General features: G+C 42.8%; 1 protein-coding gene across 1 annotated transcript in view; it reads left to right on the top strand.

Annotated features, from left to right (window-relative positions):
* The window catches only part of LOC107187839 (dipeptidase 1), a 104,051-nt gene extending 90,337 nt beyond the window's left edge, over positions 1–13,714 (top strand). The window contains exons 9-10 of the mRNA XM_015576020.1: positions 5,584–5,719; positions 13,556–13,714. Of these exons, the coding sequence (XP_015431506.1) occupies positions 5,584–5,719; positions 13,556–13,672 (253 nt within the window). The 3' untranslated portion in view covers positions 13,673–13,714. The remainder of the gene's footprint in view (positions 1–5,583; positions 5,720–13,555) is intronic.
* The last annotated feature ends 717 nt before the right edge of the window (positions 13,715–14,431 follow it).

Genomic DNA, 14,431 nt, shown 5'->3' on the forward strand with positions numbered 1-14,431 from the left:
AAAGAGCGTGGCCGGAAATGCAAGTTCCGTGTAGACCAAGAAGCGCCTCCCCCACGGCCAAACAGCGAACCGCACGGGCGACGAACTTCCGAATGCAATTAAAATTCATCCAACGGCGAGTTTCCAGTAACGAGCATGTCAGTCTTGCGGTCAACCTCCGAGCTATCGTTAGTCTAATGGCGTAATTAGCTGTAGCTGCGCGCAGTCCACGGTTTTCCTTTTATGAAACGAACGGGAGCGCTTGGTAATACCGAATATTATGATTTTGATCCGTCTTATAATTTCTTTTCTTTCGGTGTCACGATGAACATTTTGGTAATTCGTTAAATAGGTGTTCGTTGATGGAGTGCTTTTTCTACGATGACTGAGTGGAAGGTGATGTTATGAAGGGGTTGAGTAACTTTGGAGCTTGGAGTAAAGAGAACGACGAATTAATGTATATTTAAATTAATCTTGAGGGAGCTGAACTACGACATAGACGTTAGTGTTTGTGTATCGTGCATAGATTTGATATTTTGAGATAATAACATTACTTTATTCTTAGCTCCAAATGGGTAATTGTATTCGATAAATCATTGAGAAGATGAGGTATAACGAAAGTACATCTGTATTTCTGGTTTCGGTTTGTTATTTTGATATAATAAGATTAATTTACTCGTGATTATAAATTCCTGAATTTGAAAGGGTATGCATAAGAAAATTAATCAGTTAATGAGCTATTTATGCAACGTCGAAGCGAATATAATGTGATATGTATACCTATATATGTCAAAATTAACCCAGCCATCGACTTTGATGGTCTATACTTCGAGGGTTACAAATTAAGTATTGAATGCTGCAATTTCATATTAAACCTGACACGTTAAACAGGTCCATAACATAAACGTCTGCGATTAACGTTTGAACGGATACTGTATACGCTAATAATAATTTATAAGGTACCTGATACCTTACAGTCAACAGCCAGGAACGTATCGTATTAATTAATTTTCTAGCCTCGGTAGCAAACTACAATTATGAAGCAATAAAGCAGCCCAAGTAGCAGACAGTAACAGTTTCTCTTTTAATTATAATATAAAGGGAGGTTACTATACTTACCGATAATCGCCGGCATCAAACAGCCAGTTAAGCAGCCTCCAGGTAGAATTAACTGTCAGAGCAACACCCATAAAACGTCCATAAAGTCAAAGCAATTTTTATTAATGAAACGGGAACTTATAAACCAAGATTAATCACGATCTTCGTTCTTTTAACCTTTTTGAATCTCAAACGACCCAACTGAATTTGCATCGATTAGTGTCTCGCCGTAAAGATTAATCATTTTAGCTCCGAACAAGAAACGGTGACATCGATATACATATAGACAACGTGATGGTCAAAATCTTAACTAAGAACACTTAACCCATCAAACATTTATTAAACGGTAATTACGAAAAAATATTTCTACACTCCGTAAAAACGTATCGCAGATAACATACGTATCATTCACTCTAAAGATACGATTTCTCTCCTATACACATAATGTGTCCCACATTCGAAAAGTGAACCGTACATTCGATTCCACTACGATCGATCAACAATACCATCCGAAGACGTACATACATCGAGAAAACAACGAGACTCTGGGTTCGAAGCCCGCCTAGGCAGCTTCAATTTTCTATTTACAGATGAGTCGATATGAACGGATGGATAAATAGGCGGGATTGTAATCGCGATCGCGTCTTCGCATTTGGTCCGATAATTACCATCAATTATCCTGTCCGATGATCCTCCCGATGGGCGTAATTAGCATTGCTACCGGCGGAGAGACGGTGAAAATAATCGCCCCCCCCCCCTCCCTTTCGGATATGTTCCCTCCTTTTCGTCCACAGTTGCGTTTCCTCCGCGTATCGATCCCCCTCCCCCTTCCGTGTTTCTTTCCATCGCGCCCGAGCTTTTTCCTCTTTCCGCCTTTCATCCTCGCCTATAAATCACTGTCGTTCCGACTGGACGAAATGTATCTTCCCGTCCGAATAGGATTTCTCCGTTTCGACGTCAGTCGGCGTCGATGCTGCGCTGAAAGAATCGAGAAAGATGGCGGCGATTGGGTTCTTCTATACACGTTTGATATGTAAACCGTGCAGTTTCAATGTCTCCTGTGATCAGACCGTGTCAAAAATTAAAAAAGAAATAAAGCTGCTTCATCAACCTGTTTATTGCTAATAACGTGAGATAAGGTAAAGAAGTTTTCATTGCCTGGGAGACAGAGAAGTAGAGGGAATGAAAAAGAGTGAATGTCAGTAGAAGAGAAAATGGTGACCCAGAGCATGCTAATTGTTTCTAATATTTGACAGCCATTCGGTAGAGTGTGCCGTCTAGTTAGTACAGTAAATCATCGATGAGTGTTCGAAGGCTCCTCTGCACTGAGTGTTCAGACGTCATCCCCACCACTGAGCGGTTGACTGGTTCCACGAGAATCCCCCCTCCCCCCAGTGGTGGAAATGACGTCTGAACGCTCAGTACCGTAGAGCCTTCGAACACTCATCAATGATTTACTGTATAGCGACCGGTATGATGTAGCGAGGCCCTACAGTCAATGAGCCAAGTTTCGTATTGTAAAAACTGAGGAATAACTTGCAACTACTAACTGAGCAAAAGATACAAATACTAAGCAGACACCACTGTACTACACTCTGAATTTGTTAATCGTGAGAACGACAAAACAGTACCTACTGCAGACCTGTTTCGAAACAATGGAAAAGGTAACATTATTAGAACATTTCTAACCTTCCAACGAGTACTGCGTTTTGTTAGTGGTCAGTGTACTTTTTTCTCGTTTCCCCTTTTCACCGGGTGTTATCGATAGTACGAACCGACATGTATGGATAACGAGCGTTTCGAGAGGGGTGAGAGGCGTGGGAAGCGTGGACGCGACGATTGCCGGCTCGCCAGTCGCCGCTTAATGACGGGCACACTCGATTTGGAAATTTCCGAGATCGAAACAACGCTCGTGACCGCAGACAGGGTCGATTCCAGGGTGGCACAGTATACAGGCTGCATAACTGCCAGTTTCAGCCGCGATATGACGCGCCATGAATAAGTCTCTATCTCTGCCGCTCGTTATGACGCGCGTAATGAGAACGTCGAAATTCAGACTGATCTCTTTTAACGCTCTACTCGCTCCCGTTATTTCCTCTAATTCGCCGGTGAATGTATCTACGTCGACACCGATGCGTCCGCGCGTGTCGAAATTAAGCGTCGAACTATTCCGACCGCCCCTATTGAGACTGACGAGGATCGATTTATTTGGTTATTCAACACCTGCGACCTGATTCGATGAATCGGGCCGATGGAATTTCTCCTGCGGAACGATCGACACTTTCGGTAGGAACGAAGCTAACGGTTGAGGATAAATGATCGTTCGAAGGAGAAAAGTTACTAAGCACGTTGAATGCCACAGTGAAAAGGGTCGTACGTAGTCAGACACACTTTATTTCGTTTTTTAAGTCTTAAATCGTCGAAAATATATGCGTTCAGATAATAGAGGCTGTTTGTTTTGAATTATACTGCGATATTATTTTTATGCACAAATTTTGTAACGGTGTTTAAATACTGTAAATCATCGATGAGTGTTCGAAGGCTCTTCGGCACTTAGTATTCAGACGTCATCCCCCCCACTGGGGAGTCCCCCGTGGAACCAGTCAAGCGTCCAGTGGTGGGGATGACACCTGAACACTCAATGCCGAGGAGCCTTCGATAAACATGACAAACTTTTGAAACTATACAAATTTATAAGTTAACCAATTTCTTCACTTTCATATTGAAATAAACGTTGTAAAAGATCCGAGGAAATGTATTGTGATAACATTTTTAGTATCGTTAAAAAAGCACACTAACCATTAATTTTGACTGCTTTGGTACTTCTAGTGTCGAACTACCTCATAAAATAGAGAGAAAGTACATAGAAACCTATACGCTGCAAAATTTTCCGAAAAAAATTGTTGGAAAAAGAATAATTTCGCATAAATTTTGATCAATCATACGTAAAAGAGAATACATGGATCACATTTGAATATGCCAACGAGTGACACGTTTTTCCTTCGATGTATCAAAAGAAAAATATCAGATCCAATACGACCGAAATTGACCGAATACGAGAACCCCGTTTAAGCCTTAATTGCGTCGCAATGGTCGCGAATAAAAATAAGGCGGAATCGTTAATTCTCATTATCTCCCTTGCCTATCCATATACTCCGGGGTAGGGGGTTGTTAAAACGACCCGGGGAGCTCGACCTCGTGGCACATTTACCCGTTCAGATCGCGAAGCGAAGGAAGGGTGGGGGACCGTTGAAAAGCGACGTCGCATTCTGACGTCCTCTCGCCGTCGTAGAATAGAACTCTCGCGCGTTACTCGCCGGTAGCTCGCTATATAGTAATTAAAGTAATGAGGGATAAACCGCCCGAGGTGACTCGTAATTTATCCGCGACTGCTCCTCCCGACAAGCTCGTTATTGTACGCCGACTTTGCGCCGAGCGAAGTTCGTCTCGAATGGAAGAATAGGGAGCCGGCGATATACCTCGGTGCAACTCTTTCTCGCCAGTTTCACGCACGGTTCTGACTGATACAAATTTCGAATATTTTTTCTATTATTACAATCGCCTTTGTCGTTGGAAAAACAGGAAATAGAGTATTCGCCTTGAATGATCCCATAGCGTGAGGTAGCAGTAGTCAGGTGAAGACAGCTGCGAGTCGCCGGAGAATAAAAGCGTTCACAAAAAAGTCATGTCAACTGGGCTATGAAATCTCCCATTGACATACTACTGACGAAATCTTAAAAGAAACACTGTCCAACAATAGAACCGAGAATACGCTATTCGTACAAAAAACTTTTGAAAATACTTTGACATTGGACCGATCTTAGCATAACGTTTTAACTCTTAATCTCGTGGGTCGTTGCGGGAAACTGGGCTAGAAAGCACGAGAAAAGTCGTTAAATTCTTTCGCGAATGAATTTTTACAAGCGTCGACTTTCCAACTCTCTATTCTGTCGCGTTATCGCGGGGACGAAGATCCCTTGCGTGGAAATTCCTCACACCGTGGCACACGCACGGCGCGTTTGAACAACGAGCACGAGCATGGAGAAAGATTATTCGTCCGTGGTCTGCGTATAATAGATTAAATTTCCCGCGAAGAATTACGCTAGAGCACGGGTCGAAATTACTCCGAGCAGCGTGGAACAGGCGGGCGTGGTGGGTCCTTCTAAAAGTTTCAAGCAGTTTTCTAATTTAAACTCGGCCACAGGATCTCTCTCAGCCCTCGGTACATTAAACCTTCGTTTTATCGCGCGGAAATATTTATGCGAATAATGATCTTCGAGGTCGCGAATATTTCCCGTCGACAGGGCTGAAAGCTGCCCTTATCGAACCTCTATCCAAATGACCGGTGGCCTATAAAAACGACTTTATAACCGTGTAAAAGGGAGAAGAAGAAGGTCCCTCTCATCCGTAATAAGGACGTACGATTAGTCACGGGTAGCTGGTGTTCAGGCGCAGATGGCGAACGTGCATTTTCATAAAAACATTTTTACGTGCTCGTTGTTTCAGGACACCGACCGGCCTGGAGGACGTCAGCAAGTACCCGGAACTGTTCGCGGAATTGTTGGCGAGGGGCTGGTCGGAGAAGGACATCCAAAAGCTGGCGGGGCTCAATCTAATTCGTGTCTTCAAGGCGGTGGAAGAGGTAAATGGTCCCGGATGATGTTCTCTCTTAGATCCACTGCTAATTGAAATCGTTCTGGGGTACCGTAGAGCAGAGATGGACAAATTCGTTATCTAGATAAGGAGTTTCGAGTGAAAGATAAAAACGTGTTTCGTCATTTTTCATTGATTAAATGTGGAAATTTGTATTATTATTATAAAGTAGTATTTCTTATCGAATGAGTATTTAAATCTTGGATACTGCTGCTTTTCACTGTGAATTCTTCGAAGAAAACTGTGCCCAATTCTGCCCTACAGTAACCTGGATTCTGTAGTAGGACCTACAGTGAGTGATCGAATTATTGTAGTCACAGTATGAAAAAAAATGATTTTTGTGTTTGTGGTAAAAATAGAATCGAAATATCAACGATTTTACGCAGGATAATTGTTAATTAATTGTCCACTAGAATTGCAGAAAAAATTAAACGCGTTTAAAAATTCGGTTACATCGTTCAATATACCTCGATGTTTTGAGGAATGCGGATGAATCTGACGAATGAACAAAAATCAATTCTTACAAAAATGCACATCTCGTATTGTTTTTACAAATTCTTGTAGATAAATTTAATATTTTTATATAGTATTATACAGTGTCTAGTAGGGATCAGGCGTGACAATTCTTCGGTATAATTAAACAAGAAATTTGAGAAAGAAATTCTATAAACAATTAAATAGAAACGTGAAAAATTATTGAAAGATATAGTCAAACATAAATAGCAAGTGCACTCATCCTCCCGAGTTGACAAGTCAAATAAAAATAATACAACAGAAGAAAGCTGATGTGACAAAAGCTACTGGCCAACAACGCAATGAACCTACCCATTGGAGGATAGTTCGAGGGCAGCGCCAGCCTTCTCTTTCCACAATATATTCATATCACGATCTCTCAACAGAAAGGTTAAATCAGTCTAGGCCAAGCTCTGTTGTATTCGACACGCGGCCAGCTTCATTCTCGTGTCACAAGGCACGAGCCCGAAGAAAAGGGGGTCGGGCAGACTCAGGAAAAATCATCGGGACAACGTGGTTTCTGGCGCGAAATAACCGATGGCCAGGAGAAACCAGGTTAGCCGAGTCGACCAATATCGGATTTAATAAAGCACACAAATCATGGATCCGCCGGTGCATCATCGCGCGAAACGGAGGTTCCTGCACAGAGCGTGCAACCCGCCGCTCGACGATTTTTGTTCCGTTGGACTCCTGCCAATCCCAGAACCAGCTGGTTCGAGCCTCCTCCACCGACTCCGTTCCCCCGACCTGCCATCCGTCTGTTCCATGATTTGTACCTATCCAGGTCGACTGTGTGGATTCGTGGCACGGTGCACGTACATCGAGGGAATCATATGTCCCGTCGCTGTCTTCTCTAGATCCCACGTGTTAACGTTTATCCTCCGTTCTCGGGGGATGAAAAAACCAGATGGGATGTAATAGAATCGGTAGCCGGGGCGAAATATCCCTGGATGAAACAACGAGGATCCGAAACACAGTGTACAGTTCAGTTTTACGATTTTTTTTTATCTCTCAGAGCACTGCTTCGTGAGAAGTGCTGAGTGTGAATGCGTGCAGAGGTTCGGATTAGTGAATGACTGCACTCCCGGACTAGTGCTTGCGAAAGTTAACTCAGGACTTTTTTTTTTCTTCTCCAGAATTTTCTTCCACATCTTTGTCCCATTTATTTTTGGTATACAGGTTGTTTCATGTGATACTAGTTTTTTTCTGGATCTGACAAATGGGTGAACGAGAGACGAATAGAGGAGGTGGGCCAAATAGAGGGTAGGGACTAAATATGGACTCGAGGCGGAATAATGAGAAACTACGACTCAGGAATAACAGAAGGTTATTTAACTTTACATCATAAAGCAAACATGTTTTGTATATTCAACAGTTACTCCAATAATTTGTTAGTATTAGTAGACATAGAAGAAAATTACACCGTGCCTGTCTGGAAAATTTGTTTCGAATCTAGTCAGCGTCCAGGTGATTAACCCACTGACGACCGTGGGTTTTCAGCTTCTCCGAAAGATATCGCCGTGTTGGAATAAAATACTTAAAAATAGATTATTCTTAAATATAATAACGAGAAATTTTAACCTAGTACAGTCAAATTATTATTTTTCCTAAGCAACCTATAGAACTGAGAAAAAATAAATATTTCAAATAGTAGCGCTAGAAATGGTAGATTAACGTGGCATACTGGTACACTTATGGTCGTCAGTGGATTTATCGATCCTTCGTGAGGTCCAAATACAATGCACCTGAAGTTCCAGCAAATACTGCAACTCCCATCCCATCGAAAAAAACGTTAATACCAACCTATCTGCCCCAAAAATTACCCTAATAATTAAACCACCCATTCCACGACATCCTCGGTATATTCTCACGCGTATCCTTCCATTTTTAGTCTCGCGATCAGCTCCAGGCACGGCCATCTGGATCTGACAAGCGGCCGAATAAGAGACGAATAGTAATTTGTATCGCGTCGTGACGTTGCATTTAAACCGACCGTTTTTACGAGCCAGTAGACGATAGGAGGGGGGGGGGGAAAATTAATTTTAAACTTGCCCAGCTTCCGCTCGTTCGTCGCTTCGACGCGCCTTTTTGCTCGGGCCACGTCGTGAAATATCCATTTGGCAGCGAAATCAAAAGCTGTGCCTAGCTGCCGAGCAGAGCCAAACCCCGTTCCCCTGTAACTCGCCCTCGACGGGATATTACTCGAATTACACGGACGGCTCGTAACGCGAGAAATTACACGCGTAAACAGTGCCGCGTGTTTGACGAGCCTCCCCCTGCCCGCCTAACTGGCGGGAAATTACTGTGATAATTTAATCGTGACCTCGATGGCGCGGTAACGACAGTAGTCGCGAAACAGAGGTCACCGACGCGCGATGGCAATCCACATGGAGGGATAAAATGGACAGTGTAATGGGTGGGGTCGCGCGTTGTTATTGGGGTTGCTTGAACCCTCGAAGAAATTCGATACGACTCGTCACGAGGCCCTAGCGTTTCCGTGCGATAATGGATGAAGTTTCCTATTGATCGAATGTACACGTAAGATCTACGTTGCTGTAACCTGATCGACGATTCGATTATGTCATATATACTTGAGCGAGTTATTATCAGAAATACAAGAAAAGTAAAGTAATGAAAATTGCAAAAACGAAAAACCGTAATTGTTCCGGAGAGAAATTTCGTTAAGGTCGTCCTGCTAATAGCAACGTTGAAAGTTCTGCTCGTGGACTTGGGAAATTTGTCCTAGACTCCAGAAAAGCAAATCGTCCGTCCAAGGGGACAGTTACCTGCGAGGAAGACTACTTTCTCCGCGGAACGAATCTCCTTCGTCGAGGAGAGCACGTCGATTTCTATCTCGAATGCTGGGAAAACGTTCCGAGCACGCCTTACCTGGTACACACCTGCCCGTTTCTCGCCAAACGTACGAGTCCGTTCGGGCCATGAAGGGTGGAATCTTTGAACGATTTTAATCCCCAGCCTCGTTGCAATCCTTGGCCACCGACTGCTCGTTACTCGGGACCGAGAAACGTCCGTAATTGTTAAAACAATAGACCGTTCCCGCCGCGAACCTGGTGAAACGGCGACGGAATTCTCTGCCTGGTGGAATTGGATTCCGACGACGCCCCATCCCGAAGAAGGAACGAAATTCGAGGACCCTTTGAAACAATTCCCTTTTCGTAGGTCATCGCTTCGGATGGGAACGTTATTGAAGATTGAATATTTATAGGAGCGGTCTATGCCTGGAGGAAAATTCAGTGGAAAACTCGTTAATCGTATTCAAGCGCCGATGTACGAGGGACGAGTTGTGTGTCTCGGAAGGAGGGTCTGGAATCGTGGATGGTGCGAAGACTTCGGGATGATTCAAGGTGAACAACCGGGAGATAAAGTACCCGATACTGACAAGGAAGATTAAATAGTAGAGAGTTGAATGGAGGTAGTGGATAATAGTGATGGAGCACGAGGAGCCCATTCGATCGAATTATAAGGTTGCCGTGGAACTTGGCTCACCTGCTGAAGACATGGGGGCCTATGTTGGTCGACGTTTTTATGTTCTTCGACGCGTCTGGTGTTTTGAACACCCTTGTTACGGTAGATTTCGCCGTGAACCACGCGTAGTAGATGCTGGATATAATTAACTGTTACCAACATTGTGGATGGTAAGTCTTTTCAACAACGATGACGATTGTCATTGTCGATAACACAGCACTAAATTGTCAACGGCAATTTTGTAACTTTTCATCTTAGTCTTACTTTATTATGTATTGTAGAATGACCAGTTTAATTTTCTGACCTCTGGTATCGAACACCTTGTATATTATGCATATTAGTAGAAGATTTAATTTAGTGTACACTCAACATTGGTAATTCTAGTGTTCAAAGAGGAAAGGGTGAGATAATGTTCCGAATATAAAGCATTTATAACACACACCATTCTTTAAAACTCACAATCAGTATACAACGATGTTTAATGAAATTAAAAAATTTCTATTTTTCTTGTAACTTAACCAGCTCACCATATCTTTTTGGTATCTTGTACAAAAAAATATTTTCCTTAAAATCAAGAAGCAATAATCCTTTAGTACTATTTAAAAAATTTTTTAAATATTTTCTTTTTTAATAAACAATGTGTTTTTTCACGATAAATAACGAACTAGCAGTCCCAGTAACACCGTTTTTCTCATTTTGTTAAACGAAATCTTTTATTAAAAATAGTTTTGCACGCACAATATGTGATTTGTTGCCTCGCGTCTTCAATGTCTGCAAACTAAATAACGTCGATACTTGTTCATCGTCTTCTGCGCTTGAAAAATGAAAACCGCCGATTCACGTGTCCCGTCGACAATCTGTTAATAAACACGATAAAGATCTATGGTCACGCAACCGTCCGCAGTCCATCGATCTATTACAAATAAATAAAGAACTGCTCATCGGTGGATCTAATAATTCCCCAGTTCATAGATTCACATTATAAAATTTCCTCAACAATTCAACCATTCAACCAACCACAAACACCACAAAGTCAATATAAAAGTAATGAATCTCCCACTTAGTTGCAGACAAAAGCACTACGTTTCACCCAGCAATCCGTTTTAAACGACTAAATAAAAACTCCGCGGCGCGTTTCATCGTGCCGCTCGTCATTGAAAAATACACGCTCCCCTCAGAAACAGATAAAACACAGCCGTGCGTTGAAAAAAAAAAAAAATAGAAAGAAGAAAAAACCGCGATTTTGTGCGCTATCTCGCGATTCGAGGGTGGGCGAGATGACCGATGACGCGTTCCATACCGCGACCCGAAATAAAGGGCCTCGTTACGGTCGTGAGAGGGGAGCGAGAAAAAAAAAGGAAGACGACACTGTACGTTTGATTAAAACCGTACAGGATTTATGGACAATATCTTCGGCGGAACGGGCGTTCGTCGTTGCCCCGGGAATCGTCCCGGCGTCCATTAACATTTTAATTTCCCGCGACGGTTCCACGGAGGAGCGTTCCGCGCCGCGACTGTAAACGTTGCCGGTGGTAGGGGGTTCGGTGGGGTGAAAAAAAGGAATTCAATTTAAAGATAAAACGCAGAGGGGAGGAGCACGTATTACGAACGGAGACGTTCGTAATGTCGCCCAGCGATGGTTTACGCGACGTTTCGCGAATAATGTGGATTTGATTGCGTCTGTGACTACTATCGTTTATACAGAGTCACAGGCGTTAGTTGTTCACCAAAGTTGGGTTTTTGTTTTATTCATCGATGGTTCGGAAGATTTTCCATGTTATATTTTATTAAATGTACATAAGTTATTCTTTCGTGGACTTTCAGGACCACCATTGTATACATAACTTAGAAAACCACCCTAAAATTTTCGATCCTTATGTCTGCGGTTAAAATAACACTGGACCACTTTGTTTCTAGGGAATATAATCTATCCTATTCTGGAGAAACATTTTCTGGAGTAAAAGTTTCAGATATAGCATACTTGGTTCGTTTTTATTTTAACAACAATACATAAGATTGAAAATTTTGGGATGAAGAATGGAAATAAGCTTGATATTGATTAGAATTTATAATATTCGAAGATTTGGACGTTCTGTGATGAAGATTTATAATAGTATAGTATTTTGACAATAGTATGTTAAGATTGATTTAACTCTTGAAAGGCGTATATTCATGATTTTTGAGTGACCCTCATTGACTACGGTCATTGAAATCGTCTTGAGAATGACGACAATCGTAGGTGTTGAAAAACACTTGGTCCGCTTTAAAAACTCAAGGTGACCTTGAAATCTCCTGAGCATCTTCGCTTAGGAAAAAGTTCTCTTCCCCACTTAATGGCTCCCCATTAACCAAACAGCTTTTGTATCAAACATATCTTCCTATCTCCAAAATTGTCTTCGGTAACTAACCCTATATAAATACTATCAAACACTAATAAACTCTTCGTGTTACAACGTTTAGAAAGTTAAAAAGTATTAGAAATGGATAAACATCCCTAGTCTACTAAAAACATATAAATCTCCCCGCAATCTACTCGCAACGAATAAACGCAAGACAAGGGCTGAGTCCAAAATAGTTTTCAAGATTGCAATCCTCGAGCAAGAAGATGAGGGAAGGATTCCCCAAAGATATCGAATAAAAAGCAAAAGTCATCAACCTTCTTCGCCCAGAGAAACTTTGCTCCCCATAGCCAGGCACTCGATGCTTCAAGAAATACCTCTTTTGAAAGGTATGCTCTCGAGCGGGGCGTGAATCGCGAGGATCGGCGCGGGAGGGAACGAGCTGTGTTCAACGATTAAAAAGCAAAAACACGGGTGCAGGATAAAGGGAAAAATGTGGGGTGGGGTGGTTGGCTTAGGAAAAAAGTTGTGAACATCGGTTACGCGTTCGCCGAGCGTCGAAAGCCTCGGCCGAACCGTAATGGCCGTGGAAGGTTAATGGGCTTACCGAAAATTGATGGTGGCTGTGCAGGGTCGCATGAAATACGTGCACCGCGAACTTTTTCCCCTCCCTGCCTACCCGATTGCTCCCGCCGTACAACCCTCTCTCGCCCACATTTCCCCTTTTTCTCCACGACCGACGATCGCCGAGCGTGATTTTTCCTGAGAATATTCGCGACGCCATGTGCACCGTACGAGCGAAACCGCCATTGCGTGCTCCGCGAGCCTTTGGGAACTCGAACCACCATCGTGAAAATTGATTGACGTTTTTTTTCTCTCCCCTCGCCGGCCGTCCGGTATCGGAAAACTTTCGGTTCCGCTCAAGAAATTTCCCTGCGTTATTACGTAGTACGTTCTGAACATTTAATTCGGCGGGATTCGAGACAAGAGGCCCTCTTCTTGCTTTTGGAACACCTGGTGGATTGGGTAATTCGACGGCCGACGAAAGGGGATTCCTGCGAACTACATTTTTTTATTATCAGCTGGATCAATGAGTGATTCGGTGATCCTCGACCTGTGGTCAAGGCATAGAAGAAAAACAAAAAATTCGAGAAAGATATTTAAACTATTGGGAAATTAATAAAAAATCACTAAACTATTCAGCAGATTCTCAAAGTCGTCTTTCTCGAAAACAAAGTCTCGAATAAACAAAAGTGATTTATTTCTTAAAAAAAAATATTATTTTATATATCAAAAATATTAATTTATTGAGTTGTGTTTTCACGTAGAACACAGTAACATCAAGTTACACGTCACTCTGTATATGTTTATCGTCGGTAGTTGTAACTATATTTCACCCTAAACCATACCGTAGCAACAATATTCGTGGCTCCGTCGTTTTTATTCTTCCCGAAAGGAAATCAAGAGACAAATCTTCGTATTCGCAGGTTCGTGACAAAATGGCCGCGGAGGGGATCGAGCCGATTGAAGAGGAAATTCCGCACGAGGACATCATCGGCCGAGATTACTGCCGCTACAACGTGAAGCGGCTGATGGCTCCATAGAACTACTCCGGTCTATAGAACCAACGAAGAAAGGCCGGCAGAAGAAGAACGCGAGAATCGAAAGATCGTTGTCTAAGCGAAACCAGCGTGGATGGAGAGTGTGTGAGGGGGTGTTCCTTTTAGAATCGTTCCGATTCGCGTGCCCCTCGCGTCTACGAACCTTCCTCTCCTCGTCTCTTCTTGGAGACCTTTTTCCCGCGTTCGCGCAAGTAGATAGGCAAACTTGATTCCCATCCGACGATTTCCGAGAGGCGAAAGGGACAATGTCTACCTGGAGACCAGCGTGTGAAGATTCAAACGTGAATCGTCTCGCGGATCTCTCGTCCTCGATCGTCGTTCGAAATTGTGATTCGCGTGAATGTTGAAAATCTTCGAAAACATAAAGGAAAAAACGCGAAGATCGAGGTACCTCTTCGGTCAACCAAAGACTTACGAGGATCTAGAAACGGACTGTATACTCGATGTTTAAGCTGCACTCAACGATTTCTTCGTCGATGCTGGAACCAAAAAAAAAACAAAAAAAATAAACTGTTCTAGTCAATAATAATTATATATGCTATATATACGACAAAGAAAAACTGTACACATAACATGATCGATCTCGGGAGAACGAGTGCGACCGATCTACCGGGTTTCGAGAGTGAGTGGAACCGTTTCGTATGAACGTGTGTGAGTGGGAGAGAGATGAGTAACGATGCTTGTACATATGGTACCTGAAGTCGAAGAACATATTGATCCTATCCCCGACCAGGGGGACCG

This window comes from Dufourea novaeangliae, unplaced genomic scaffold, assembly GCF_001272555.1.
Source record: "Dufourea novaeangliae isolate 0120121106 unplaced genomic scaffold, ASM127255v1 scaffold16, whole genome shotgun sequence".
Taxonomy (NCBI): domain Eukaryota; kingdom Metazoa; phylum Arthropoda; class Insecta; order Hymenoptera; family Halictidae; genus Dufourea; species Dufourea novaeangliae.